Source organism: Oculina patagonica, chromosome 14 (assembly GCF_052425735.1).
Source record: "Oculina patagonica isolate OP01 chromosome 14, crgOcupat, whole genome shotgun sequence".
In the NCBI taxonomy this organism is placed as follows: domain Eukaryota; kingdom Metazoa; phylum Cnidaria; class Anthozoa; order Scleractinia; family Oculinidae; genus Oculina; species Oculina patagonica.
Window position 1 is genome coordinate 19,604,627 of NC_135771.1, and position 26,339 is coordinate 19,630,965.

The 26,339-nt window shown below is 36.6% G+C and overlaps 1 protein-coding gene across 11 annotated transcripts in view; it reads right to left on the bottom strand.

Moving 5' to 3' along the window:
• Window positions 1-1,366: 1,366 nt before the first annotated feature.
• LOC144637839 (cellular tumor antigen p53-like) overlaps window positions 1,367-26,339 on the bottom strand; it is a 35,613-nt gene continuing 10,640 nt past the window's right edge. For 2 of the 11 annotated variants that reach the window (XM_078496924.1, XM_078496923.1), the window contains exons 2-11: window positions 13,553-13,708; window positions 10,181-10,206; window positions 9,375-9,439; window positions 8,442-8,600; window positions 7,376-7,748; window positions 6,561-6,671; window positions 6,252-6,488; window positions 5,931-6,004; window positions 5,125-5,222; window positions 1,367-3,361 (exon numbers count right to left, since the gene is read on the bottom strand). In XM_078496924.1, the coding sequence (XP_078353050.1) occupies window positions 3,268-3,361; window positions 5,125-5,222; window positions 5,931-6,004; window positions 6,252-6,488; window positions 6,561-6,671; window positions 7,376-7,748; window positions 8,442-8,600; window positions 9,375-9,439; window positions 10,181-10,206; window positions 13,553-13,662 (1,347 nt within the window). In that variant the 5' untranslated portion in view covers window positions 13,663-13,708 and the 3' untranslated portion in view covers window positions 1,367-3,267. Of the gene's footprint in view, window positions 3,362-5,124; window positions 5,223-5,930; window positions 6,005-6,251; window positions 6,489-6,560; window positions 6,672-7,375; window positions 7,749-8,441; window positions 8,601-9,374; window positions 9,440-10,180; window positions 10,207-10,630; window positions 10,787-12,787; window positions 12,893-13,552; window positions 13,709-14,052; window positions 14,554-14,631; window positions 14,917-16,990; window positions 17,012-18,434; window positions 18,555-22,970; window positions 23,027-26,339 lie in introns of those variants that run through there. The other 9 variants (XM_078496920.1, XM_078496922.1, XM_078496925.1 and 6 more) reach the window with 9 other exon arrangements.

A 26,339-nucleotide genomic window follows, 5' to 3' on the forward strand; every position in this document is an offset into this window, starting at 1 on the left:
AATTGAAGCATGCAGTTTTTCGTTAAAGACTTCCCGCCAGGTAGATAACATATATCTTCCTTGTTTTTTCTTGTAATCGCATTCGAACAATTAATTGTTAAAAGTTTAACCCAATTTGAAATGGTCACAAGAAAAGTGTAAAGTAAACTGAATGAAAACAAGTTACAGCAAAGACCACGAGAGTAGATTTCGTTTAGTTGCAATCGATGTTATCTCGGGGCTTTTTGAAACAGAATGGCGCCATTACGCAGTGAACAATTGTCGTTTGTTGTTTGGCGCATCTAAAATAAGAAACAGCCATGGAAATGCGCCAAAGTTCCGGCCGGCTAGCGGTAATCCTCAACGAGGATTAACTGTGCAAAACAATAGTGCCAGTTAATGAAAACACCATCCGTGTTATTAATTACAAGTTTTATTACTTATAATAGAATTTTTTCAGACTCTCGTACAAACAAGCCTCCGTTCCTAAAGGGCTTCGTCTATTTTTGGCACAATTTAAAATGTGTACTGCTGGAAACCAGACAACAAACGTTTCATAGTTTTCTCGTGGTGAAGGGGGGGCGGGGGGGGTACTCCCCAGTAAGAAATAAACAGTGAAATACCTCGTTATACCTGGGTTCGGTTTCAATACAGTATACTTTTAGTAACTTTGGCAGGGCTGAAGAATATCCTATGCAAATATATGCCGTCTTCGGGTACGATTTTCAAGACCATACGAGAATATGTATTTCTATTTATTACTCTAGTAAAGTAAATTTAAACAAAAAATTGGAAAAGAAAAAGCCCAAAGTCAAGGATGGTTACATTTGATAAAACTTTGGAAACCACTTTCGGGTAGGTCTAAAACAGGGTATGGGTAGATTTTAGTGGTTATGGAAATTATTTGGTCTGAAATTGAGTAAGAATTACCATAGGGGATTGAAATACTTGTACGGTGAAGTTGTTCTTCAGTTTCTTTGATCCTTGCATTTGGCTGCAAGATTGCGTTGAAGTTCGCGGAAAATTTCACCGATCCATTTCAGAAAAGCTGAAAATTCAAGTCAACTGGAAGATTCCAACCACATATTCCCTTTATCAGATTTAATCGATTGATCATTGTAACAAATACAGTACAATACCGATTCCTCGAACCCTCGGTTTCTCGAAACTCCAGATTTTTCGAACCAATTTTCGTTTCCCTTGGGTTGCACTTAATATCTGTAATTATACCCACGATTTCTCGAACCTCCTGATTTCTCGAAGCAATTCTCGTGTTCCCTGGAAGTTCGAGCTGTAAAATTATTGTCCTTGAGAAAATACAAAACAAAAGTTTTTTGTTTTGATTTTATTGAATTTTCTGTTTGAAGCAAAAGCAGTAAATCTGCTCTGAAACACTCAGGAATATTAGCAAGTTGTTTTTATTCCAAATAATTTCAAAATAAACAATGCGAGGAAATCCTACGAAATCCTCGAGAAAGCCAGAGAAAACGTTAAATAAATCTACTCGTTAAGAAGGTTATAACGTTAAGCGAAATGACCAGCGAATTTGTATCGTGTATCTACATACGCGTGCAATGATAATCGCGAAAGGGATGTTATTTTTTCTCTTTTAAACGAAGAAATCAAGCGCGTTTTCTCTTTTTCTCTCGGGGGTTGTCGTAGAATCAATAAAAATATAGCATTTCCCAGCATTAATGGCTATTAACCCTTTTACTCCAAAAAGTCAAAACTCGAGAAAAAGATTTCAAAAACTGAGAAATAAACACCTCCGAATTTTCACAAACTAGAGTTTCATCAACAAACTCAAAAGTTAGAACCACCTTGTACAGCAAAATACCACATGAAAGTACAGCTGTAATAGCTTTCATTTGAATGGTCACATTCTAGGGTTTTATCCACAGACTTCTACGTTGGAACCTTATTAATTGACGTGGTTTGACTTAAGGAGTAAAAGAATTAAGATTTAGACATTTACGTTTACAAAATGAAAAGGATGAAAAACGAAATTTGTTTTTCTTAAAAAGAGCCAGCTCTACATAGCAAAGTTCTGCTTAGAAAATATGTCCTTAACGTACAAACAGCTAAAACAAAAAAAGTTTCTCTTCAAGAAGGCGACCACGGACGGAGAAAAAAACGACTTTTTTGTGATAATATCAAACTAATCAACAGCAACAACTATTTCACAAACAAATCCATCTAAAAGTGTATGAAATTGTGCACTTTTTGCACAGCAACAATGAAGAAATGGGGGCGGTACCCCAATATATTCATCCAGACTAACTCTTCTGTGTGTAAAATAAAAAAAACTGTCTCTATTCCTTCGCAGGATAGCGAAGAAAAATTCAAGTAAGGCTCTAATTTTATCTAATGTTCAACTATGGGAAGGGAGATCCGAATAGAAGTCGCCATCTTGCGAGAAATGCACACAGCATCTGACTATTTACAACACTAAATGTGAAGCGCTACAAATCTAATGATCAAACATGATAGAAAAAAGCGTAAAAAATATTAAAAAAATACAACTTGCAGTAATGTTTGGAAATGCTTCATTTTATGAGCTCGCATATTGAAAAACTCACTTAACAATCAAAAAAATGCAACACCGTCTTTGTAAAACCAAAACGAGTTGCCGTATATAAATGAAATAGCTTGCGCAAAATATTTGCAAATAGCAAATGGAGGGATTGCTTCATAAAACAAAGCACTGCGATAAATTAACACAGCTAAAATCACTGCTTGTAATTGCTCTTTTTCCACGCCTAGCGTAGAGCTATTCATTCGGGAAGGTTCTCTGTAAAACCAAAGATTTTTCCCAATAATAAATCAGTCTTTGAGAGTTCTATGCGAGTTTGCTTGACTTAAACGAAGCTCTCACATGAACTCATAATTATTTCTGCCTACTCTTCTAAGGCTCAGTTCGTAAAACGAAGAAAGCCTTTTTAAACAAATATATGATCTGAAAGAAAAAAATTAACACACCTGGATTTCACAACGCACAAAAACTCTTCACATAAACTTTGTTGAACAATAGCGGCAGCTACTACAAAAACTACGTGAAAAAGCACAGCAAGTTTTTTTTGTTTTGTTTTGTTTTTTAAAAGAAAAAATGGCTGAAACACTGCACTGGAGTTAAATGACTGACCCTTACACAAGCACCGTGTAATTAACTAACAATTACGAGAACTACAACCCAAACATCACAAAAACACACAGCTAAACACTGAACCGCCATCTTGGAACACTGGCTACACACACTGAACTGACAACTCCAAAGCTCTTCGGCTTGCTTTACATGTTGGAAAGTCCCGCTCTCTTGTAAACTGCGCCGGGACTCCCTGACGTCGAAGGCTGCTCAGCTTCGTCTTCAGACGTGCTCAAAACCCTGAGGGAAAAAACACAATCTAACTTTAATTTACACTCGTTTGTAAGCATATAACAAACGCTACGCATTAGCTAACTGTTTACAAAATTCAAAACGTGTCCAGACAGAGAAATGACAATCCAATCTCACATAAATGACGTTTTATGACATTTCTGCAACACGCCAAAGCTTAGCTCGTAAAACAGTCAAGATGAGCAGATTTTTTCATCGCAATAACACAACCAACATTATTCTCTTACTAAAACTAACTTTCCGAGCGACGTGTCACCTGTTTCAACGCGTGTTGCAGTTATGAAATCACATTGGTTTGCACGCTCCCTAGCACTTGACCCCAACACGGAACATACTACTAAGCCATTGTTCTAATCAAAGGGTCAAGATTTGTACACGAGGACAACTATTGTGAACGAAGACTAAAGTACACGCTTTGTTTACAAGCGCACGTGACAATTCTGACAGCACGCCAAAAACGGCTTTATCTAATTGTACTTTCAACCCATTGTGCAACGAAATTTAAGACTAAAGATATACTGCACCAAGACAATTCTACGTCAAAAGAACTTTTAAAAGGCCCGATTAAAATCATTAGATTTTTTTTTTCCACGAACTGTTATTAAAATTCTACCGCATTTAAGAGGTACTTTTTCAATTGTAACATGATAGAACAAGTACTCCAGTTTTAATTTTCTTTGTTCCACTGCTTGAGCCGGCAGTGAATACAGACGTTTGTAAAGGCCCAATTGCAAACATCACATAACATTAGAAATTTCTTTCCACGAACTGTTATTAAAATACTAACGCATTTAAGATTTATTTTTTTAATTGTAACATGATAGAACAAGTTCTCCAGTTTTAATTTTCTTTGTTCTGCTATAAGAGGTCTTAAGCCAGCAGTGAATACAGATGTTTGAAAATAAAAGGCCCAACTATGAACACCGCAAAACATTCGACATTTCTTTGCAGAAACTGTAACTAAAATACCATCGCATTTTAGACGCAATTTTTCAGATGTAACAAGACAGAACAAGTACTCCAGTTTTAATTTTCTTTGTTCCACTGTGAGAAGTCTTAAGCCTGCAGTAAGCTCATGTACAGATGTAATTTAAAGTGTTAAAAGTTCCGGAACAGCTTTGGCAGACTTTTTAAGCCTCTTACAGTAAATGTAAGTCAATTTTCAGACAACAAGCTTTTTCATATCCGAAACTTTAGGCAAATTTCCCATTAAAAAAGCCGGTGATTTTCTGGTAGGCGATAGAAACAAATCGCTTCAATTGTTTTGTAACTCAACTGCAATGTTAAATACGAATTTTGGTAACATGCATTAACACAAGCGCTTTTGAGCTTTCAAAACACTCGTTTAAATTTTGGAAACAATATAGGTCGGCTAGCGATTTCTGAAAAATAATTCTACGTCGTTGTTAAATCTGTACACAAAAGCGAAATTTCGTACAATAAATCTCAAACTTCAACAAACCAATACCTCAACTCTGAAAACTTTAAGTCAAAATACACGTGCAATAACTGCAGCTAGAACAATCAAAGAATATGGATTTCAACAGCCTAAACTTCTAAAGGACACTTTAAGCCAAATAAAAGTATAAGAATTTTGAAGAATTTGAAAAGATCATATTTTGTTAGCTAACTCAAATTTCATTACCTTAAAACGATATAAAGGAACAACATTTACGTTTAGTAATGTTTTTTTTTTTTCGTTAGGTGCTATGTCGAAATTCATCATCAGTTCTTCACGTCTGCTTACTTACAAAGAGTGGTCAGGGCTCTGAAGATTGAGGCTTTCAAATTTTTCCTCCAGCTTATCTTTCATATCCATCAAAATTTCATAGACATGAGGATTTCTTGTCTGTAAAAAGAAATGAGTTGTGTTAGTGAAACTAGTCTGATATGATACAACACAGTAAGGTTACCGTGACGAATGAAATCAGAAAAAAAAATTGAAATAGGAATTTGCAGTGGCGTATCCACAGAGTGGCTCTTCATCCACTGTTTGCAGACTGAATTGAAAAAATCTTAACATAAAGATACCGTAATGATTCGATTTAGCGCCCGGGGCGCTTATTTACTTTTTGCACCTCAAGGGAGGGCGCTTAATCGAGACAGGGCGCTTATTCGGGACAGGGCGCTCACCGTATTTAATTTTTCGAGAAATAACCAAATGTTCAAAACAAAACTTTAATAAATACTAAGATAACTAACAATAAAAGAAACTGTAACAGCAGTAAATTGTTGCAAGTTCAACTACTTTTAAAAGAATTGTTCATTTTAGCAGTAATTATATACATGTACAGTATGGTAAATGGTGATGCGTTTATCTACTTAAGTAGATGACTTCACTAGGGAGTTATCCACAACAGGGGGCGTTTATTAGAATAGGGGCACTTATAAGAATGAGGGCGCTTGTTAGAATGGGGGCGTATATTGGAATAGGGGCGCTTATTGACAAAAACATATTCGAAGGGGGCGCTTATTCGGAAGGGGGCGCTTATTGAAAGTAGGGCCCTTAATCGAATCATAACGGCAACTTATTGAACATCTTCATTAATACACTTACAGTGATGGTATACTCCTCATCTTGCGATCTTGAGCTTGTTCTTCTCCTCTTTGCTGCAGGTCCCTTATTGGACCCTACAGTAGTTCACAAAAATAAAGCATGAGCACCCATGGTTTACAGTACTATACAAAGATTTTTCCTTTAATAGCTAGTGATATTGGCAAGGTTTTTAGCCCCTCTGTATGTGAACAAAATACCACCCTTCTACTAAATGTTGCACATTGCAAAGCATTTCCCTTTTGTTGCAAACGAATTTAATCAAAGGAATAAATCAAGCAAGAATTAAATTGAACTGATCCAGGTAACGTTAATCCATCTTACCTTTCCTTGGGCGCCTCACACCCTGTGAAGAGCTTGGTTCTCCACAGGCAGTCTTTTCATCAGACTTCCTGTCCCGCCCAGGACAGGCACACACCCTTATTTCCACCACCCGTCTGCCAAGGGTTTGCCCGTCTTTCTCCAATGTAAAAATCACCTCAACTGGGCGTCTGCTTGGCCCAGAGGCACAGCTCGAAAAACACATGAAGGCAAACATCTCTGTGACATACTCTGTACCCACTGCAATACAAAGCAAACACTTTTAAATCAATGTGTCTGAGGGATAAAACTGGAAAATTGACAGCACCATACCTTGTGGTCCATTGTAGGGAATAAGGACTGAGTGTCTTGATGACTCTGGGCACGTGTGATAACGGGCAGCTGGGTTGTTGCTCCGGATAAAGTGGTTATTGGGAGCAGAGCCTAGATAAGACAAAAATACTGTATTAAATATTTTGGTTTGTAGATGGTAACAGCAAAGTCTTTACACAAGACTTAAGTGGGCAACACTGCTTATGCTTAATCCCCTCCTAGCCTACCCATTGTTTTCACAGCCTGATTTAACCAAAACTACCTGGTATTACTGTAGTTTCTGTAGCATTAAGCGACTAGGAGTATTGCTACTCCCCCTGGATGGGATGCTAGTCCATCGCAGGGTTACCCCCCTGCAGTAAATTCGACGGTACCCATTTATACAGTTGGGTGGAGAGAGGCACTGTGAGAGTAATGTGTATTGCCCAAAAAAAACTAAGCGCCCCGGCCAGGGCTCGAACCCCAGCCGTTCGACTTGGAGCCAAGCAGGCTAACCATTAGGCCACCACGCCTCACACCCGGTATTACTTATCCCCCAGAATGGTACATTTATCTGTTAGAGAACACCCCACCCCACCCCCAGCATTTTGTTTACATTCCATTACCCATTAATAAATCTGGGTGGAGAGAGGCACTGTGAGAGTAAAGTGTCTTGCCCAAGAACACAATACAATGACACTGGCCAGAACTCAAGCCTGGACTGCTTGATCTGGAGTCTAACAAACCAGCTATTAGGCTGTCTTTTTTTAAACCTGATATGTTTAAACTAGTATCACTAATCTACTGAAACTGTAGCTCACATAAACTGTCTTTACCATCATTGGAGCTCTCCATGTGGTTTGGGCATCTCTTCACAATGTCGTGCAAGTTTGTAGACCCTTTGAACACAGCAACAGCCCTCAAGAAGGTTCCAGGTGGTGGCGGTGTTGTTGTCTTGAACTTGATTGGACAGAAACTTGCCAGATTGACATACAGCTTCTTGCACACATCAGAGTAGGTCCATGTGGCAGATTTGGATGCCGACTCCGTGAGTGGACCAAAGGATATCAAGAAACTCCAATTTCCAGGATATTCTGTTGTGCTCGGGATTGTGGGCAAGTGAGAATGCATCTGCATGTATGATGGTGCCATGACAGGAGGTGGAGTTGTCGAAGTCCCTGGAGTAGAGGCATCACTGTAGTTGCTGCACTGTAAGGCAAAATTAACACTATCTTAATTTTCTGTATCCTTTAAGTAAGCAGACAGGCACATAGCTAAATCACCATTATCTCTTAATTACCATTTTTATGCAGCACTTATTCGAGAGTGGTGCTTATTTAGTGAAGGTGGTTAAATGTTGCTGTTGCATGCGGCACTTTCTCAAGGGTGACACTAATTAATCAAGTAAATACAAAGATTGAAATTGATGTGCATATAAAACAAAGATTTAATTTGTGGCAGAAATGACTCTAAGAAAGTGTGCTGCTGTATTTAAATTTGTCAAAGTTAGAAATTTCTCAAATGAGTTTGTTTAATTTGTTTGTTACTTTTGTCTTGTGTCTTTTGCCTCAACCATAATTTAAAACACCAACAATAATAGAAGAAAATTTTAAATTTTAGCTTCAACATACACATTGGTTAAATGATACAAGGAGGTTGTACTTTGCAAGAAGTTCAAGGTTCAAATGACAGTGAAAGTAAGAGGGTGGGTGGAATTCAAGGATATTCAACAGACGTGATTTACTGCACTTATTATTTTCCTTCCTCCCTCCCACAGGGGAATAAGGTCGAGGACAGACTACAGGATGAGTTCATAATCTTATTATTGAATGTTTTTTACTATGTTACAGCTGAATACAAATTAAAATTTGTAGAAAAAACCTGATCATTGATTTCACTTACAGTATCATAAGGTGTTGTGTTGATGGGTGAAATGCATGTATTGGAATTCCTATGGCCTGCTACAGGGCCAGGGGAGTATGGAATATTGTGTGGGTAGGCTGGAGGCTGAGGGCTGCTGGACGACGGCAGATCAGCCACACCCTGTGAACTTGAGATGTACTGTTACGGAGAAAAAAGTTAAAAAAAATTAATGGGTCATTCATGAAACATCATCGGTGTTCTTACATTTCAATGTAGTTGCTATCTTTTTTTCTTTTTTTTTTGCAATTTAAGATGGGAAACTTTTTTTTAAAAGGATTATAAAATAAAGGCGGTGGCCAGCAATTTTTCGCCTACTCCAGCCACCAACTACATCTATACACAATTTGCTTCCATACTCCCTACAGATTAGTGAAAACCCTGAAAAATGCTACTTTGCCATCAAAATCAAAGCTAGGATACAATAAAAGTTGATGCAACTGCAACTGCAGAACACTGATATTTAATTTGAATTTTTTTGCCTGATTTACTTCTGTTCAATTGCTGCACTCATACTCTACTGAGTCAGGAATGCAAATCTACCATGGATTTACCATTTGACTAATTGATTAGCTAGCAGTTTTTGTCATCGCTTGAGATAGTGAAGCATGATATTTCCTTATTAAATCAAGAATGCAGATAAACTATTTTCAAATGGCAAGTTAAATTTCATCAGTTTAGGTTCTATTTGAAGCCAAAACACAACAAATCAGAAGATTTTGGTGTACAAGCTTGAGAAAACTGCAGTTGAGACATTTTCCTAGACTGAATGACAAACTTACAGGGCTCAATTCCAAAGAAAACCCACAACATGAATAGATATCAGATCAATTTGTGCTGACCAAAGAGACAATGGTAACACAACACTTGCAAAAACTGAACACAGCAAAATACACTTTCTGTTATTTGACTCACATGATACTGCTGCCCATATGGTCTCATGTCGTTATGCACTCCAAAATTCAGGCTATCCTGCGAATCTGCAAAAACCACAAGAAGAAATTACAACCCAGCACATCCGCACTTTCCTTACAAGTCAGCAAGCTATTGCGTAGCTAAAACCTACTTTCGATTTTAATCTCTTGATCAAAGATCCTTCTAAAATTCATTTTTCAAGCTAGACTTTGACCTCAAGGAAAAATATAATTTGACTGCAGTTTTGGACAGAAATACAAAACAATTATCACTTGCAAGTACTTTCACATCAACTGCACTTTTCTAGAGTCTTATAATCGCACAATCTTATTTTTCCTTGGGCTTCCAAATGGGTGTAAACAATACACTTGAGGAAAGGATTATCATTCAGAACTGCCCAGAAAGGGTCAAAGGTGCAGGCTGTTTTCTTTTTTTATGTCATGATATCTCAAATTACTAGCCAATCCTAATCAAACACAAAAACAACAACACAGATCATATCTTTTTACAGGTTAACGATGTGGGCATGCTCAGGACGGATTTCTATCAATTTCTGGGATTACATGAGCAATGTGACAGATACATGTATTGTAGTATTACAGCTAAAAAGTGAACTCCAAATTTGAACAAAAAGCAACTCCCACATGTGTGACATATCACTGCATATTTCTGGCAAATTACTTTGTGCAATGCATCAATATTTGCTTAATGGTGCAAAGCCAAAAAAATCACAAAAGATCATTACTTGCAACATAATCTGACAAATACAATAGATCAATAAATTATTATAATTGTAGTTTTTTTACCTTCACCAGGTCCCATGGAGAGGAAACTGTAAAGAAAGAAAGAAAAAGTGAGCTTCAAAGTCACGCAAACAATGTTCTGTACTAAATTCAATATGAACTTTAACCCAGTTCCCAGCTGAAGTTTTCATCACGTATTACAATGCTTCTTAAAATAGGTGGTTGAATTCACTTCATGTCCTCTTTGTTAAAGTTTGTCAATAACATTTTGAAATTCTTGCGAGCATCCAAACTTTACCGGTAAATTTCGCCTACAGAAACAGTCTGCAGCATGTAAAACAATCACATGGGAATGAAGAGCTCAAAATAGCTTTGTTCCTGACCACAAATTAGATCACCTGAGCCAAATTTCAAGTCTCCTCACCACGATTTAAATAGTACACCGTTGTGAAACAGCTACAAAATTCCCTAAAACCACGATTAGAAATTTCTGAACACAAAAATAGACCCTACCTATGGCTAAATTCTTTTTCCAACATCTTAGGAAGAACACTCTCAAAAGTACACATCTTAGCTTGGAAAATGTTTAAGTCTGCACGCTGTTAAACCTCTAAACTGCAGCTAACCTGACATTCGCTAGTGAACTGAAATGCGACTCGAAGCTGACTAAGCTAAAAGCCAACTGGCATGTCAATATACTTGTTAAACTCCAATCAAGAAATTGTGCCAAGTATTGTTCGTGTGCCAAAATTAACAAGCCACGTACAAAGGGCACTGTTTCAGCAGCCAATGGCATTGATATCAAAACAAAGAAGACAATAGCAACACTGGATATTTTGCCCTTGACATGTGGAGGTTTGACGCGCAACAACAAAACCTTTGATCTGATGAATGCTGGAAGACTTCATCACTGGCTGACACTTTGTTATCTCTACGGCTCTTGTGTAATATCACTTATTTTACTGATCATGCAGACAACAAAAGATATTCAATCCCTTTAGTAACAGGTGATAACGGGGATTTACTCATGAAAACAAGATTTTAATAAAATTTTGACCAAAATAACCTTCCCAAAAAGTCTTGTAATTTATTTCTACACAACTGATGCCTTAAGAAAATTTGTTATTTTCAGAAACAAGTAGAAATTCTGACATTTATTCATCGAACAATAGATGAGTGAAAATTTTTAAATTTTACAGAGAAACATTTACAGTGGAAAATGGAAAAGTGGAAAATGTGTTTTAAGGTAAATCTTCATTAACCTCATGATGAGTTGAGTTAATTAACTTCCTGTTTCGAAACTTTTAGAAGAAAACAACAATTTTCTCCTATCTGATCTTGGATTGTTTTTCTAAAAACATTACACAATGCAAGCATTGTGAAAGTGTTTACCTTCAAAACACTTTAGAGAATTTGTTGCTTGGTCAGGAAAAAAAATCCTCTACTTGACGAATCTCTTTATCCCTTCAACTGTCTGATTATTTTCCTTCTGAAGATCTTTGTTTTTCAAATAAAATGTGCCACGTAGCAATTCTCGAGATTCTGATAAACTGGCCAAATAAATTTAGCTATGAAAAGACGAAGAAAAATCGCTGACCTTGCACTAATGGTCACGGGCAAGCCAGAACTGGCTCAAAAAAGTGACAAGTATTGTTCTGCGCGATGTTTGTCAAAGTCAGGGCTAAATTAAGCCTCAAGAAAAACTAGCAAAAGAACTATCAAGTTTTATCAAAAGCCAAAATTTATATCCTCCTAAAATCAAAACCTTGACAAAATGAAAAGCTTCCTTAATTTTGTTCCTCTTAGTGGACGGAGTGAACTATGCAATTTCAATTTACCGTAACATCCTTGTTTTGCAAGACTTAGTGCCGCTAATAAGAATTTGACAAACCATATTGAGTGATAAAAGACATTAGACAGGTGTTTACTTTTCAGAAAAAACAATGGGCTGACTTCAAGATCACTTGGGAATAACTGCTTGCTAGCCAAAATCACTGCCCCGTGACTATTGCCTAACTTGGTCAAAATAAGCTGCCACTTTTTGCCTACTTCCAAAAATGGTTATTTTAGTAGAAACAAATAGTTTTGTATAGTGTGCAGTGAAGTGGAAATGCAATTATTGTTATATCACTTATTTTTTTCTTTGTTTCACAAACTTTCCTAAAACTATTAATAAACTTGGTAATACGAGCTGCCACGTCACAAATCTTTATTTTTGAAGATGAAGTCACTCCTTTTGCAAATGGCACGTTTCCAGTCAAAATTCATTAAAATAAATATTTTTTCCATTTCGAGGAAGAAAAATATAGTATTCAGCTTACAGTAACTTTTCTTTCAATCTCTTCAGAGGTGAAGTTTTGAAAACTTTGCAAAATATTTCCCTTGTAACATAAAAAAATTGAAAATGTTTTGCGCAAGTTCTTAAGAGCAACATATTTGTACCACTACTTTAAAATCACAGAAACACACAGAAATGTGCTTTTACAGCAAATAACTTACTTTAACTATGCAAAATATGGCATTTCTAATTATTCATTAGCAACAGATATGTTAATGTACTAGTATCCCAATACTTTTAACTTTTAAATGTAAAATTTTGCACATTTTGGAACAAACAAACTACTTGAATATTTAAACTTGCCCTGCCCTCAAACTAAGAACAAATCTGACCTAGGTTTTTCACATTTGATCCATCTAGCCATCTTTCAGCTTCGGAACAGTTCCAAAACGACTGTTTCGTCTTCAAAATTTCTTTTGAAATTGCTGCCTGATGAAATCAAGCGTACTGCTATATGGTTGAGCCCATGTGATGTGCACGTGACAAAGTTATAAACGGAAAATTGAAGCGTGACTTTTTTGTTCTTTTCACAAAAGAACTTTAAATTTTCAATTTGACATGTCCAATGAGTTCTGAGTGCACGCCAATCTTACGTTTCGATTTTCTAAAAAAACGGGCTCTAAAATAAAGTTTATCGCTTCAAAACACAGTAAGGCGAAACGAGGGCTAGAATTCAAGCCAAAATATCACCTTTATGTATACTTAGCTCCAAAAACAACGTCTAAAAAGATTAGCTCTAATGATATTGCATTCGGCAGACAAATGAAAACAATCGGAGAGCGACTAAAGTCGTTTCAATAAACATTCGCAGTATGACCAAGTATGGGAAATAATTTTATCAATCGAATACGCAGAGTTGACATGCAGAAATACTCTAAAACATCTACACAACGAAATAAAAAAATATTCTCCTCAAAAAACGGACTTCGCTTCGCATTTGTATGGCTTTACGCGCGAATTTTTTTTCATGGGGTTATTTTGGCGGGCGATGCAATGTGACAATGAAAGTAACGATTATTACATGTAAACTTGTAGTTCTAAAAGAAATATTATTTCGCTGATACTCAACTAGTTTCTACCCAAAACTAATCGCTTACCAGTTAGAATCTGCTCCTTGGACATCTTCGATAAGTTGTTTGAATTGTTTGTCGTTTAGCCCAATCGTCGCTTCGACGTGGTCCGCCATGTTGTTTTCTCTCGGATTCATGTAGAAGATCTTCCGGAAAGCCTCTTTACCAAATATAAACCCAGATCTAAACAGAATCGTTAAGGGAAACAAATCAGCAAATATGCGCTACTTCTTCTAGCGTACTTTAAGCTTTTATTTTAAACTTCTTGCGTAGGTATAATATCAAATTGAATTCCTGCAGAGATCGACTTTAAAACTTGGTCACATGTAAACACGCAAGCTAAACAAACCGAAAACCAAAAGGTCGATTTAAAAGGGGCAATGTACAGCCATTTTAAAATCGATAGTGTTGAAAGACGCACAAAAAGTAGTAAAACTGAACGTGCTGAGCATATAAAAGCGAGGGATTAATTCGCTTATTTCCTTGGATTTCCTGTTTGGCAAACACCCTAAGTTCCGATAACTCACCGGGCAATAATATTGGTATTGAATTGTACTCTAGCACACAACATTTGTGTACAAGAAAGCAACTTCTACCAGCGTTCAAAGTTCACAGAATTGCAGCTTGGAAAATGATTACATCAGCATTGCAATTTAGGCAAAAATCACGGCGAAACTGTTAGATGTTTTAGCTTACATGATTATGACCCTTGCGGTCAAATCGTGACAGCCTCATTCAATATTCCATGAAAACAACAACTCTAGCGATTATATTTCCCGTTACTTCAAGCTCCTTAAGTCGAATTTACACTGACTTCCTAATTCACGCCAATTACATGAACAATTTTGCCAGTTGTTAACAATGTTTTGCACATATTTGAACGATGAAACCTTGGAAAAATCTAATATAAAACTTGGCAAACTCTCAAAGGTCGAACGCCAAATAGCTTCGTCTGGAGACAGTGTTTACCTACATTTAAAGCTCGATATTTAGTCAAAACACTCCGGAATTACGACGGGAATAAGATCTCGAGTATAGCAAACAACTAAGAGCTCGAATATTCGATAAAAGCCGCAGATGTACCTACAAAATATGACAAATCATACCTCTAAAATCCCCGATACCAACACAAACACAATCGAACGAACACGAGGCACTTGACGCAGATTTTGATGACATCGCAGGAAATTCGAGCGGGTCGTTTCTGACCAATCAGAGGGCTCTATTGATGTGGTCACTTTTACTGTAACCAATCAGCGTTCCCGATTTCTCAGTTACGTAGAAAATGAATTTTAACCAATCAAAACAGGAAAACCCTTCGAATCGGGGATTCCCCGTTGTATTTTAATTTTCTGTTAGAAAAGCCGAGAGCTCTTGAAATTTACAAGGTTTAAGGTGTTGTACTCTTGCATAATAGAAGTTTTACAAGCCTAAGCTTGCGATCATATATTGTTGATCCTAACTCTAAAATGTCAGAATTATAGAGGGTCTCTTTGGCATCGCGTAAAACCTTTTTTGTCATGCTTTAGATGGAAACAGCCGTTTTGAGGGGGGTGCTGTGGGGAAGGAAGCCTGGGGGGTCTGATGGATGCTCACATCAACTAATTTTCACATCCCTTAAATTAAATTCAGAGACTGAAGACCTAGTTCTTTCCTTTCAAAGAAACATACATAGAACTTAGAATTACGGCCGTGACCGCGTGAAGAGGTCTTAAAAATATTGCTTTTGTCTTCTCCTTGGCTTGCTGTTAATGGTCACACCCCCGCCACACGAATGTTGACCTCAAAGCATGTAATATTTCATCGGAACGTAAATTAAACTTAGAGCGATTTCTATTGTTCTTAGTCACTTGCGACAGTAGAAAAAAAGATGATGCAATCAACCGAATTGAGTTCCATTGTTTTCGATCGCTAAACCCTGAAAACAAAATATTGGAGTTTCAAGAAGGTTCTCTCTCCCTGCACGTGAAGAACTGATCGTTCCATATTTTATTTACCAGTGAACCTTGTACAAGTAATTAAGGGAAGATGAAATGTTCGAAATACTAAATTAGAACATTTGGCACGCGCCACCCTAATTTTAGAACATCAGGCCACTTGCCAAAGGACACGCGACAGTAAATAACATTGTGACCAGTCATTGTGAGAAAAGAAAACACCGAAAAACAACTGAAAATTAATTTTTGAACTAAAGATGGCGAGGGAACAAGACTGATTTCCACTTCAACACAAGAAAACAAGGAAATTGTTTCGTTCCTTAGCCTGGTAAAACCGTTCTTTTCCAGTTGCTTAATCGTGGACAAATGAAGGAAAAATTAACGCGGAATTAATATAAGACGCAATCCGTTTTGCAAATCCTTTAGGTAATTAAAGTTTCTTTCTTTGTACGTGTTAAAATTCAAACTAGGTTTAATAGACCTGGAAGCAATACAATGGTGGCTTGAACCACAAATCAAAATAGAAGCACTTTTAGAGAGACATATTTAGAAAAAATGCATTTTATAATATTTGTAAGTCTGTGCACATGATTAAGTTAGGAAATCAATTTTCTTCAAAACCTTTTAAAACAATTTCGAATCAGATGATTGCAAATTGCAGTTACGAAAAGTTTCTTCGGTATTTTTCGGTCATAGCATAAATAGCTACGTATATTTCCAAGGCAGAAGCATTTTTTTTTTTCAACGTTGTTTAGAAGTCAATATTAAGTTACCATTAACTGTTTCGGATAAAACAATTTTGGTCACTTCGGCACTCTTGTTCAATATTGAAGTATTTAATCAATGTGAGGTGTTTTAGCAAGCAATTAAAAATATCGCTTTGTTTCTCGAATATCTACACGCATCAACGCGGTGAAGATATTAAACACAGCATACAAAGTCGAATACTTTTGTTTCACGCGAATAAATATTGAACAAACAGAGCTTAACATTTGGGTGTGGTTTGAAGACCGTTTTAAAATAGATATAATTATGGTGTAGCAAACAGAGGACAAGAATTTCATTGGAATTAGATCAATGTACTTTGAACTTTTATCAAAATAGCGCGACTGACTTTGAATGCTGTTGTATTTATAAACAGAAAAATCATATACTTGTTTATTTTTTGAAACAGTATTCTGTACATGGGCAAGTTGAATATTGCATAGATAAAATTGTGCTTCTCGATTAAAATTCTACAATTAAAAACTTGCAGCTATACGCCAGCGAACAACAGCAATAACAATAGCTAGTCAACGTTGTTTAGCCGAGTTAAGCAAACGACTTGGTAAAATTGAGACTATGTTTGGTAAGGGCACTGGAATTTGACTAATAGATTTTAAACTTACGGAAGCCATTTGTAAGCAGAGAAAGTCACGCACAGCGAAATTCTACATAAATCACGATTTAAAAGACTATGAAACACAAAAAGTCCGAAAACTATTAGCAGAAACATTGCGAAATAATATACGAAAAAAAATTCCCTTACTATTAGCTGTTTTGTTCCAAGATCGTCCGGAAATCATCTGATGTTTAGACCAGCTAGCAGGGTCTTCCGAGTGCTTAGAATGGGTTCCTTATCAATAGAGAAACCAACTTGCATATAAGCGTATTAGCGAAAATTTCCATACTTAACTAAGTGATATTGACTGTGATATGCTGAAGTCTCTTTCTCGAATATCCAGGCAGTTAGTTCAAGCGCTAAACACTTAAAAAAACTCGGTGGCCTTCAAAATCCTTTGGAGTTGGCTATTCAGTGGAGAACGGATGGCTCAGTCTTCGCCAGATTCCAAGCATGTTGGCGGAATGTATCAATCAAGCCCCCGCAATACGAAAAAAAATTGTTGCCAAAATAAAATCAAGCTAAAAAAAAGAACAGATTTTTGAAATGTTAGGCGTCATTTTTGAGTTTCCATGTTTTGTTTGCTTGTTTGTTTGAAGAATACAAGCAAAAAAGCGGAAAAACTTTAGTCCCTTACCTCGTAAAATCTTTTAGCAAACTATAATCAGCTAATGTTTTACCATTAGTTTTTACTAAGAAAACATTATTATACGTTTCTGTCCTGCAAACCTTTTTATAACAGTGTTACAATGTATAAAGACAATTAGTCTTTCAGCTTGGTCTGTAAACTTGATATTGAATATAAAACCCTGGTTTCACGTGATAGACAAATTGTTTGATTTAGCAGTGCACGTGAAACGAACTCTTCAAACAATAAATGCAGTATTCGCTGTATTGCGGCTTAATCTTGTGATAGTCATAAGTTTTATACCGCTTGTTAATTAATTTGGGAGCAATGTTCCTAAAAATAATTTTTAGCGCTCGCCATAGAGCAAGTTTTCAAAAAGAAGCATTCCACTGAAAAGTATTTTACTGGCAAAAGTTGTACAAGATTGTTCCGCTAAAAACTGTTAAGTGTTTAATGTTTTTACATGTAATGGTTGCAAGCTCCGGGCCTCGTGATACCGGACAACTAGAAAATTATATTGTGTCCAGCCAAAAAAAAAAACGAAACAGTTTATGAGGTCAAAAACATTGTTGTTACAAAACTAAAAGGGGATAAATCTGAACAAGCTGACGAATTCTACACCGAGCAGTTCCGTGGAAATACTTTACCGAGAAGCTTATTTCTTTACTTCAATCCGAACGCGTGGTGACTATTTCAATAAACACTCAACTAAAATGGTTTTGATTCTCACTAAAAACACTAGCAGAAAGACCTTATTTAACAAATCAGCGCTTTTCTTTCAGGAGAAATGCATCTTTGAGTTGGTAGCTAGCGCTAGCAATATGAAAAAATTCCGTACTCAACTCGGCCGAAATTTAAGAATATTCGCCTAAAATAATCCCGGTATCAAAGACTTGCAATAAACAACGCAAATTTTACGCACTAATACAATTATGAAACGTTACTAACAAAAACATAACTTACCACGTCTGCGAAAATCAGAAGAAAAGGCACGCCAAGCTTTTGTCAGTGTTCAGCACGGTGCAGACCTTCACAAACGTTCGAAAAATTAAACACTGAAGAATGCTTAGCTGTTTTATGCTATTGATTCGAGATCCAGCCGATCACGTGTGACTAAATTTTCCGAATCAGTGATCATTGGTTTAATTATAAACATTTTTCCGTTTAGAATCAAAAATCAATTCTCAACGTTTTTAAGGTGGTTTGTACGGATTTCCCGACATAAGTTCGCTAGACAAATGTGCTTAGAAATATTATGCACGAATGAAGAGAAAATCCTTTGATTTTTCGCTCTTAAATCACGCTGTTTATTTCTCGTTTTCTGGATAGTTTAGGAGTTAAATTTGCTACAACGGTATGCAAACATTTAGACGTGGGCAATTTCTTTTTCGGATGCTGACATCATCAAAATCACTCGTTTTATGTATTCATATGTAAAGTGTATTTAAAGCACAATAGCGCTTTCACTTTCTAATCCTTTGTTCAGGAAATGCAAACAAATGCTTAGCCCTGAGATCAAATGAAAAACTGGAGGCATTCCAACACTAAACAATTATTGTCACTGTTAGACGACCCTGATTCTATCAACACCAAAGCAGAAGCTTTTTTCTGAGTTGTCAAAACATATTAGCTGTTTTTGATGGGCCATTTCTTTTGCCAAGATTGTGTTTGATGACAAACGGTCGTGTACATGACACAGTTCTAACAGAACTATCGTTGGCTCTTTGTAAACGTGTTATTTGTGTAAGCTAGTTTATTTTGCGGGCCGATGGTTTTAGGGATTTTTTTCACCTTTTGATATTGGCCACGTAGCAAAAATCTGTAGATACTGCTGAAAATAACACCTCAAAAATGGTAAAATAGCCACGTCTGTGAGCCGTATCTTGTAAAATCGCAAAGTTATATCTCTGCAAAGGTCTTCAAAACCAGAATATTTTAAACTTTATAAACGCTTTAGGGGGCAAGGGCAAATATCTGTCAAATTTCCCGACTCTATACAGTAGAACCATTTTTTCGTTCTTATGCAAGGTATGACTCCAACCTTAGCCATTTTACTAATTTAAAGTGCTCTTTCCGGCAGTGAAGATAAATTTTCGCTACTAACAGTAAACTTTGCCAATATCTGAAGTTGAAACAACCGTGGATGGGTCGATTATTGTCAGTCCGCTATGGTTCTTGCTCAATCAAGTGATAACACCGGAGGCTGGAAATATTGTCTTAAACATGATTCACCGATGAATTCTCATAACAAACCTTAAAAAAAATATTAATATAATTTGTACAGAGAATTTATTGTTCGCCCTTCGGGCAATGCAAAGGTTAAATCATTTTGATTGTCGAACTTCAATAGACAATTTCCGATATATTAAAATTGAAACTCGGCTTAGAGGGTCTTAGAGGATTAGGGAAATGAAACAAAAGAAACTGCATTAAGGCCGGACGACAAAAGCCTAACTTTCTTTTGTTGTATGGTGTTGGTCTAAGTCACGGAGCAAAGTTTCATTTTCAATACGAAAGAAACTGGAAAAACACACAATAATCTTTTTTTTAATGTGATACGCGTCAGGTAATCTGTAAAACGTTTTCGATATGCAAACATTCTGTAAAAACGTCTTGCCGTGAAATCACACAGCGTTAAATTTATTACGAAATTTTCTCTCAGTTGAAATCATTTTGTCGCTGCTTATGGGTTAAAGATAAGTTGATGATGTCTGGAGTGCCGGCTTTTTCGAAAGCAATGGATAAAACAATAACTAGTTATTCTGAACAGATCTAGAAAGCTTGAAAATTTAACACAATATTTTCTGCTATTTTTCATGAAGCATGCAACAAGTAATGTTCTTTTATTCTAGATCTGAAATAACCAGTTTAGATTTATCAGAGATAAGAGATCTGTTCTCAAGATTATTTCCTATAAGACGGCGATAAGAGAGTGGTCAAAAGAAAACATTGTAATGTTGTTGGCGCGTGCCGCGGGGCGTGCCGAATGTTAATTCGCGCGCAGCAAAAACAAAGGGCACGCGATGGCGACAAATTGACTCTTGGAAGAAACATAAAACCTGTTACATTTTGGAATAACACAAACGAATTGACGCAAAGAAGACCCTTGACAAGAAACATTAGGTACAAGGTTCATAAAGCAGGGAAATTAAAATCCTCTACGATTTGTACTTAAAACACCAAGAACGGTTATTAATTTTCGCACTAAGTAAAGAAAAGATAAGTAAAAGTTAGATAATATATTGTGAAATAATAACTAGTATTTCACGACAAATGGTTGCACGAAAAGAAACACAAAAATGTTTTGAAACTTAGGAAGTAAAACGGGAATAGAGTTTGTGTACTTTTGTATAATTTCATAAAGTGGTTTATAAAGCTATACAAAAACAATAAGAAAAAATGTACACTTTGCGCCTAAAAAGATCTCGATATTGTATTTCACAAGAACAAAGTCTGACTTTTGTAGATGGGTTGACCGATAAGAACTTTGGCTCTTTCGTTCAAGTTATTTTTGGAAGGGCTTATAATTGCTAAACACTAACCTAAGATTTTAAGCATAAGTTGCTGTAAAAGGTGGGATTTTATTTGTGAAAGTGTTTTGAAACCACTCTTCAGATTTAAAGCAAGCACGGAACTCTTTAGTGAAACACGCAGAGCTTCAGTTCTAGCATGTTGTACGCAATTTTCATGAATTTTATAGCAGATCTGACACAATACCTTTCTGTGCCACTTTCAGCCGGCTTTTCAGTGTAAAATCTTTGATTGATTTTTGGAAAAATTCCCAGACGAGGTACCTGCAAAATCATTTAGCGAGTATCTAGTTTACCGGCAAACTTTGAGAAAACAAATCAGTTTCGATCATAAGTCTGCTAGCTTTAACTAAATGAAAGTTGCATTGTTGTTAGTATTCTAAGCTAATTTCAGCAACAACAATAATTTGTTTGTGTCTTAAGTGAGCTTGACCCCGAAGAAATCTGCTTATTGAAAGATGGAAGTTCATCAAATCTCCTACTCAATGCGCTAAATCAGTGCTTTATGCCGGGTTTTGCGCGTATTTAAGACCATTAGTGAGTGCTCAAGTGTAACAATTTTGTTCCTGGGTGTTCGCCAGGACTTATAGAAAAGAGCTTTCTCGTGATAGTGGCAAGTTATGCAATCAATAACTCTTTCGTAACACTTCAAAGAAAATATTTTGATTGAAGCATACCCTGGCAGCCAGCGAAAGAAAATAATATAAGTGGCTGCATCAATGTTTTATACTGCACGTATGATACAGATCATGAACTTTACTTTGGACAACACAGAAATATAATCGTATTTTGCCATTTGAACTGCTGTTTCGTTTAGAGACCTTTAGACTTATTTCTTGTAAGGACGGTTTAGCCAAAACGGCCTATGGCCTTAGATGGGCTTAATGATAACCGACTGGCAATGATTGAGTCTTGTAGTATGTTGTGCTTTACCTGACCTTGTTTAAATTTTGTAAAAATACTTTTTTACATAAGAAAATCGCACAACTGTAGTTGAACAATGTTGAAACTAAACAGTTATGTATGCCGCAAACAGGGACGCTTAATACAGGCTCCAATATAGACCATTCAGACAAAATCGTGATCGATTAAACGGCTTAAAAACAAAGTTTGTGGTCTGCAGTAAAAGATACATTTGCTAGGCTAATCACGATTTTATGTTAATCAAATGTCACTGTTTTGACTTCTTTTTACCTTCAATTAACCACACAAGCACGAAATTCGGTAACTGGTGTAAAAACTGTTGTTAAAGTTTGTTAGAGTGGTGTATCTTATTGAATATCGGTGATTCATGAGGGTTTTTAATCTCGATCGTTAAGCAACATATAAAATTACGTATTTTGCACTGTCACAAAATGCGCAGAAGCAATCTGCAAACTTGCAAAGCTACTAAAAGCTTCATTCTTTTACCCTGCATATTGATTGGAATTCTTATTTTGTTTTATCAAATCTCTGATCTTTTCTTTTTAATCGAAAGTTTGCTGTTGTGTGTTGTTGCTGTTGTTATGTTACGTATAAATGGTCATTTGTCAATGCCTTTCCCATCGCGTGCGGGTAATTTGAACAGTTCGAATTGCTGAATTGCATCTTTCAGTTCAAAGTAAACCTACCTAATTCCTGTCCAATCCCTAGCTTCAGCACGCACGTCATCCAAAAAAAAATTACGCGAAGTCAGCATAAAAAGTTACTGAGCAACTGAAAGCGTTATGATTTGCGACGGGAACTTGAAGGCGTATTCTTCCTATAAATTGAAAGGGGGCCTCCGCATTTGCCGTGACTAGTTACTTACGGGTCCATGTTAGATAGCGCACGCCCTTAAGCCTTGAAAAGTTACAAAGTCAGCAAAAACATTTGACAAGAAAAGCCTATTAATATTAAAAAAGTTATTTTAAAGGGGCGCTATTCCAACTTTTTCGCCACTGTATTAGAAGGGGACGTGCCAAATGCTGTTACGTTTTTAATCACTTACCTCGCGTTTTCTGAAAAGATATCCGTATCAGCAAAGTCCATATAAAACTAGTAGCGAGTTAGATAAGTCTGGTATCAGACTTTTTCAAGTAGATTTACTGACTCACGTTAGTACAAGGTACCTCTAACAGATCGGTACAACTTTTGTTTTTATCGTTAATCGGTGGCTTTTAAGCTTTTAATGATGCTGCGATAACCATTTGATGAAAACTTTACTTGACAAACGGCACGCGCCAAATGACCCCCATAGGGACACACTCCGCACGTGAAAATGTGAAAGCAACAACGATCTTTCAACAGGCTTCCAAAACAACAACAAAAAATCCTAAACATCTTTTATTAAAACGCAGGGGGCTTAAGTTAATTTAAGCCAGCAATCTGTTAGAGAAAAAATAGCGTGCATACGAGCACACGCTTTTTCAATTCGTGACTTTTAACGATCGTGCCTGGATAATCTGAGTAATTCTTCAATATCGGGGGAAAAGCGAAAAACGACACTGACATTAAAGTCACTGTGGGCGACTTGGCTTCTAGCCACAATTATACTTTCTGATCCGTGCAGTTTGTCCGGATCTAAGACTTTGTGGAATTAAAAAACCGCAATGGAAAAAGTTATTTTTGTTACAGCTGAAACAAAACTGCTACAAATCAGTTTTTTTTACAATCAAATCAGACATCATTAAGATATCAGTAATGACTTGTGGTTTTTATAGTTGGTTGAATGTGCTCTCCTAGCATCGGTCACGGTTTTTGATTTCGCAAATCAGCAAATAGTTAAGATAAGAGCGACGGAAAGATAATCTTTTCAACAAATTATGTCTCTGTTATTTGAAGAGGAAGTTCACGCCTGATTTATAACCCGTAAAGTGATGTTTCAACATCCTGCTTTCATCAAACGGAAGGCTTGATATTGAAGTACTTCATATTGTGCTTAAACTGCAAATTTTGTCCAGTCATGCAATTCAGTGCACTACAAAAAAGTTATTTAAAAACTGCCCTTCTACTTTAAAAGATTTCCTTTCAGTTCTAAACTTAAAACATTAAACTTTTTTGCTAATTATAACCAAGAGAAAATAACCTGATATGCTTTATAAATAAAAATAAATAAATTGCTATATTTAGAAAGGAAACCACATCAGCTCTAGCTGGTTTTCAAGCGGGTCCTATATCCAGGTCGAATTTGAATTTGGAAATGTTGGTTTTTGTGGAGGGAGGACAAACCGGAGAACGCAGAGAAAACTCAGGGAGCAAGGACGAGAACCAACAACAAACTCAACCCACATATGATGCCGGGTCCAGGAATCGAACTCGGGCCACATTGATGCTGGGAGGCGAGCGCTCTCACCACTGCGCCATCCATGCTTCCCCCGACAGTTGTAAAAGTTTGGCGGTACAGGGCCCGCGCAGCAAGTTTTTGAGTGGGGGGGGGGGGGGGGGCCTAAAGACGGACGCGTGAGCGAAATTAAGGGGGGGGGGGTATATGCTTAAAAATTTTGATTTTAATTCCTCTAAAATGACGAGAAATGCATTTATAAATTGCAAACTAAATTTTATTTCCATAAAGAAGCGTTGCTCAACAAAACTTGCGATGTGACGATCATTGCTCACCAATCCGTGCAACCTTACAATAAAAGCCCGACTTCTCGCTGATTGAGACAAAACCTGGACACACAATAAGAGGGGCAATGATTTCATGCTCATTGTTAATAGATCAAGGTCGGGACTGTTATTATCGTACCTCTATCAACTGGACTTGACAATCAATTGAATAATTTGTTTGGAAATCGCCTTAGGTTAGGATGGAAATTAACCAATTACGTTTTCCTAAGAGGTCCGTGTGCAAAAAGAAGCCATTTAAAAGTCATAAACCTGCACTAACACAAGGCTAAAAAAGAAATATTATTTGATAATTATTGCGTCTAAAAACTAATTTATGACAATCATAGGCGTACGAGGCGGGGGGGGGGGCAAGGGGGGCTGCAGCCCCCCCCCCCCCAGTGCCAAAATTTATCGGGCAAAATGCTTAGAATTCGGGCAACAAGCCTAAAGAAAAAATAGAAAATAGGCCGAAGAGTCTAGTCTACATTACGTTCAAAACGAATTACATCAACAGGAAAAGTATTGGAAAAGTACCTAACTTTGTTGTTCAAAAGTCCAAATTTCTCATTCATATGCGTTCGTTTCCTCTCGCAAATTGAAATGTTAGGCTTCATTTTTGAGTTTCCATGTTTTGTTTGCTTGTTTGTTTGAAGAATACAAGCAAAAAAGCGGGAAAACTTTAGTCCCTTACCTCGTAAAATCTTTTAGCAAACTATAATCAGCTAATGTTTTACCATTAGTTTTTACTAAGAAAACATAATTATACGTTTCTGTCCTGCAAACCTTTTTATAATAGTGTTACAAAGTATAAAGACAATTAGTCTTTCAGCTTGGTCTGTAACCTTGATATTGAATATAAAACCCTGGTTTCACGTGATAGACAAATTGTTTGATTTAGCAGTGCACGTGAAACGAACTCTTCAAACAATGAATGCAGTATTCGCTGTATTGCGGCTTAATCTTGTGATAGTCATAAGTTTTATACCGCTTGTTAATTAATTTGGGAGCAATGTTCCTAAAAATAATTTTTAGCGCTCGCCATAGAGCAAGTTTTCAAAAAGAAGCATTCCACTGAAAAGTATTTTACTGGCAAAAGTTGTACAAGATTGTTCCGCTAAAAACTGTTAAGTGTTTAATGTTTTTACATGTAATGGTTGCAAGCTCCGGGCCTCGTGATACCGGACAACTAGAAAATTATATTGTGTCCAGCCAAAAAAAACGAAACAGTTTATGAGGTCAAAAACATTGTTGTTACAAAACTAAAAGGGGATGAATCTGCATGAACAAGCTGACGAATTCTACACCGAGCAGTTCCGTGGAAATACTTTACCGAGAAGCTTATTTCTTTATTTCAATCCGAACGCGTGGTGACTATTTCAATAAACACTCAACTAAAATGGTTTTTGATTCTCACTAAAAACACTAGCAGAAAGACCTTATTTAACAAATCAGCGCTTTTCTTTCAGGAGAAATGCATCTTTGAGTTGGTGGCTAGCGCTAGCAATATGAAAAAATTCCGTACTCAACTCGGCCGAAATTTAAGAATATTCGCCTAAAATAATCCCGGTATCAAAGACTTGCAATAAACAACGCCAATTTTACGCACTAATACAATTATGAAACGTTACTAACAAAAACATAACTTACCACGTCTGCGAAAATCAGAAGAAAAGGCACGCCGAGCTTTTGTCAGTGTTCAGCACGGTGCAGACCTTCACAAACGTTCGAAAAATTAAACACTGAAGAATGCTTAGCTGTTTTATGCTATTGA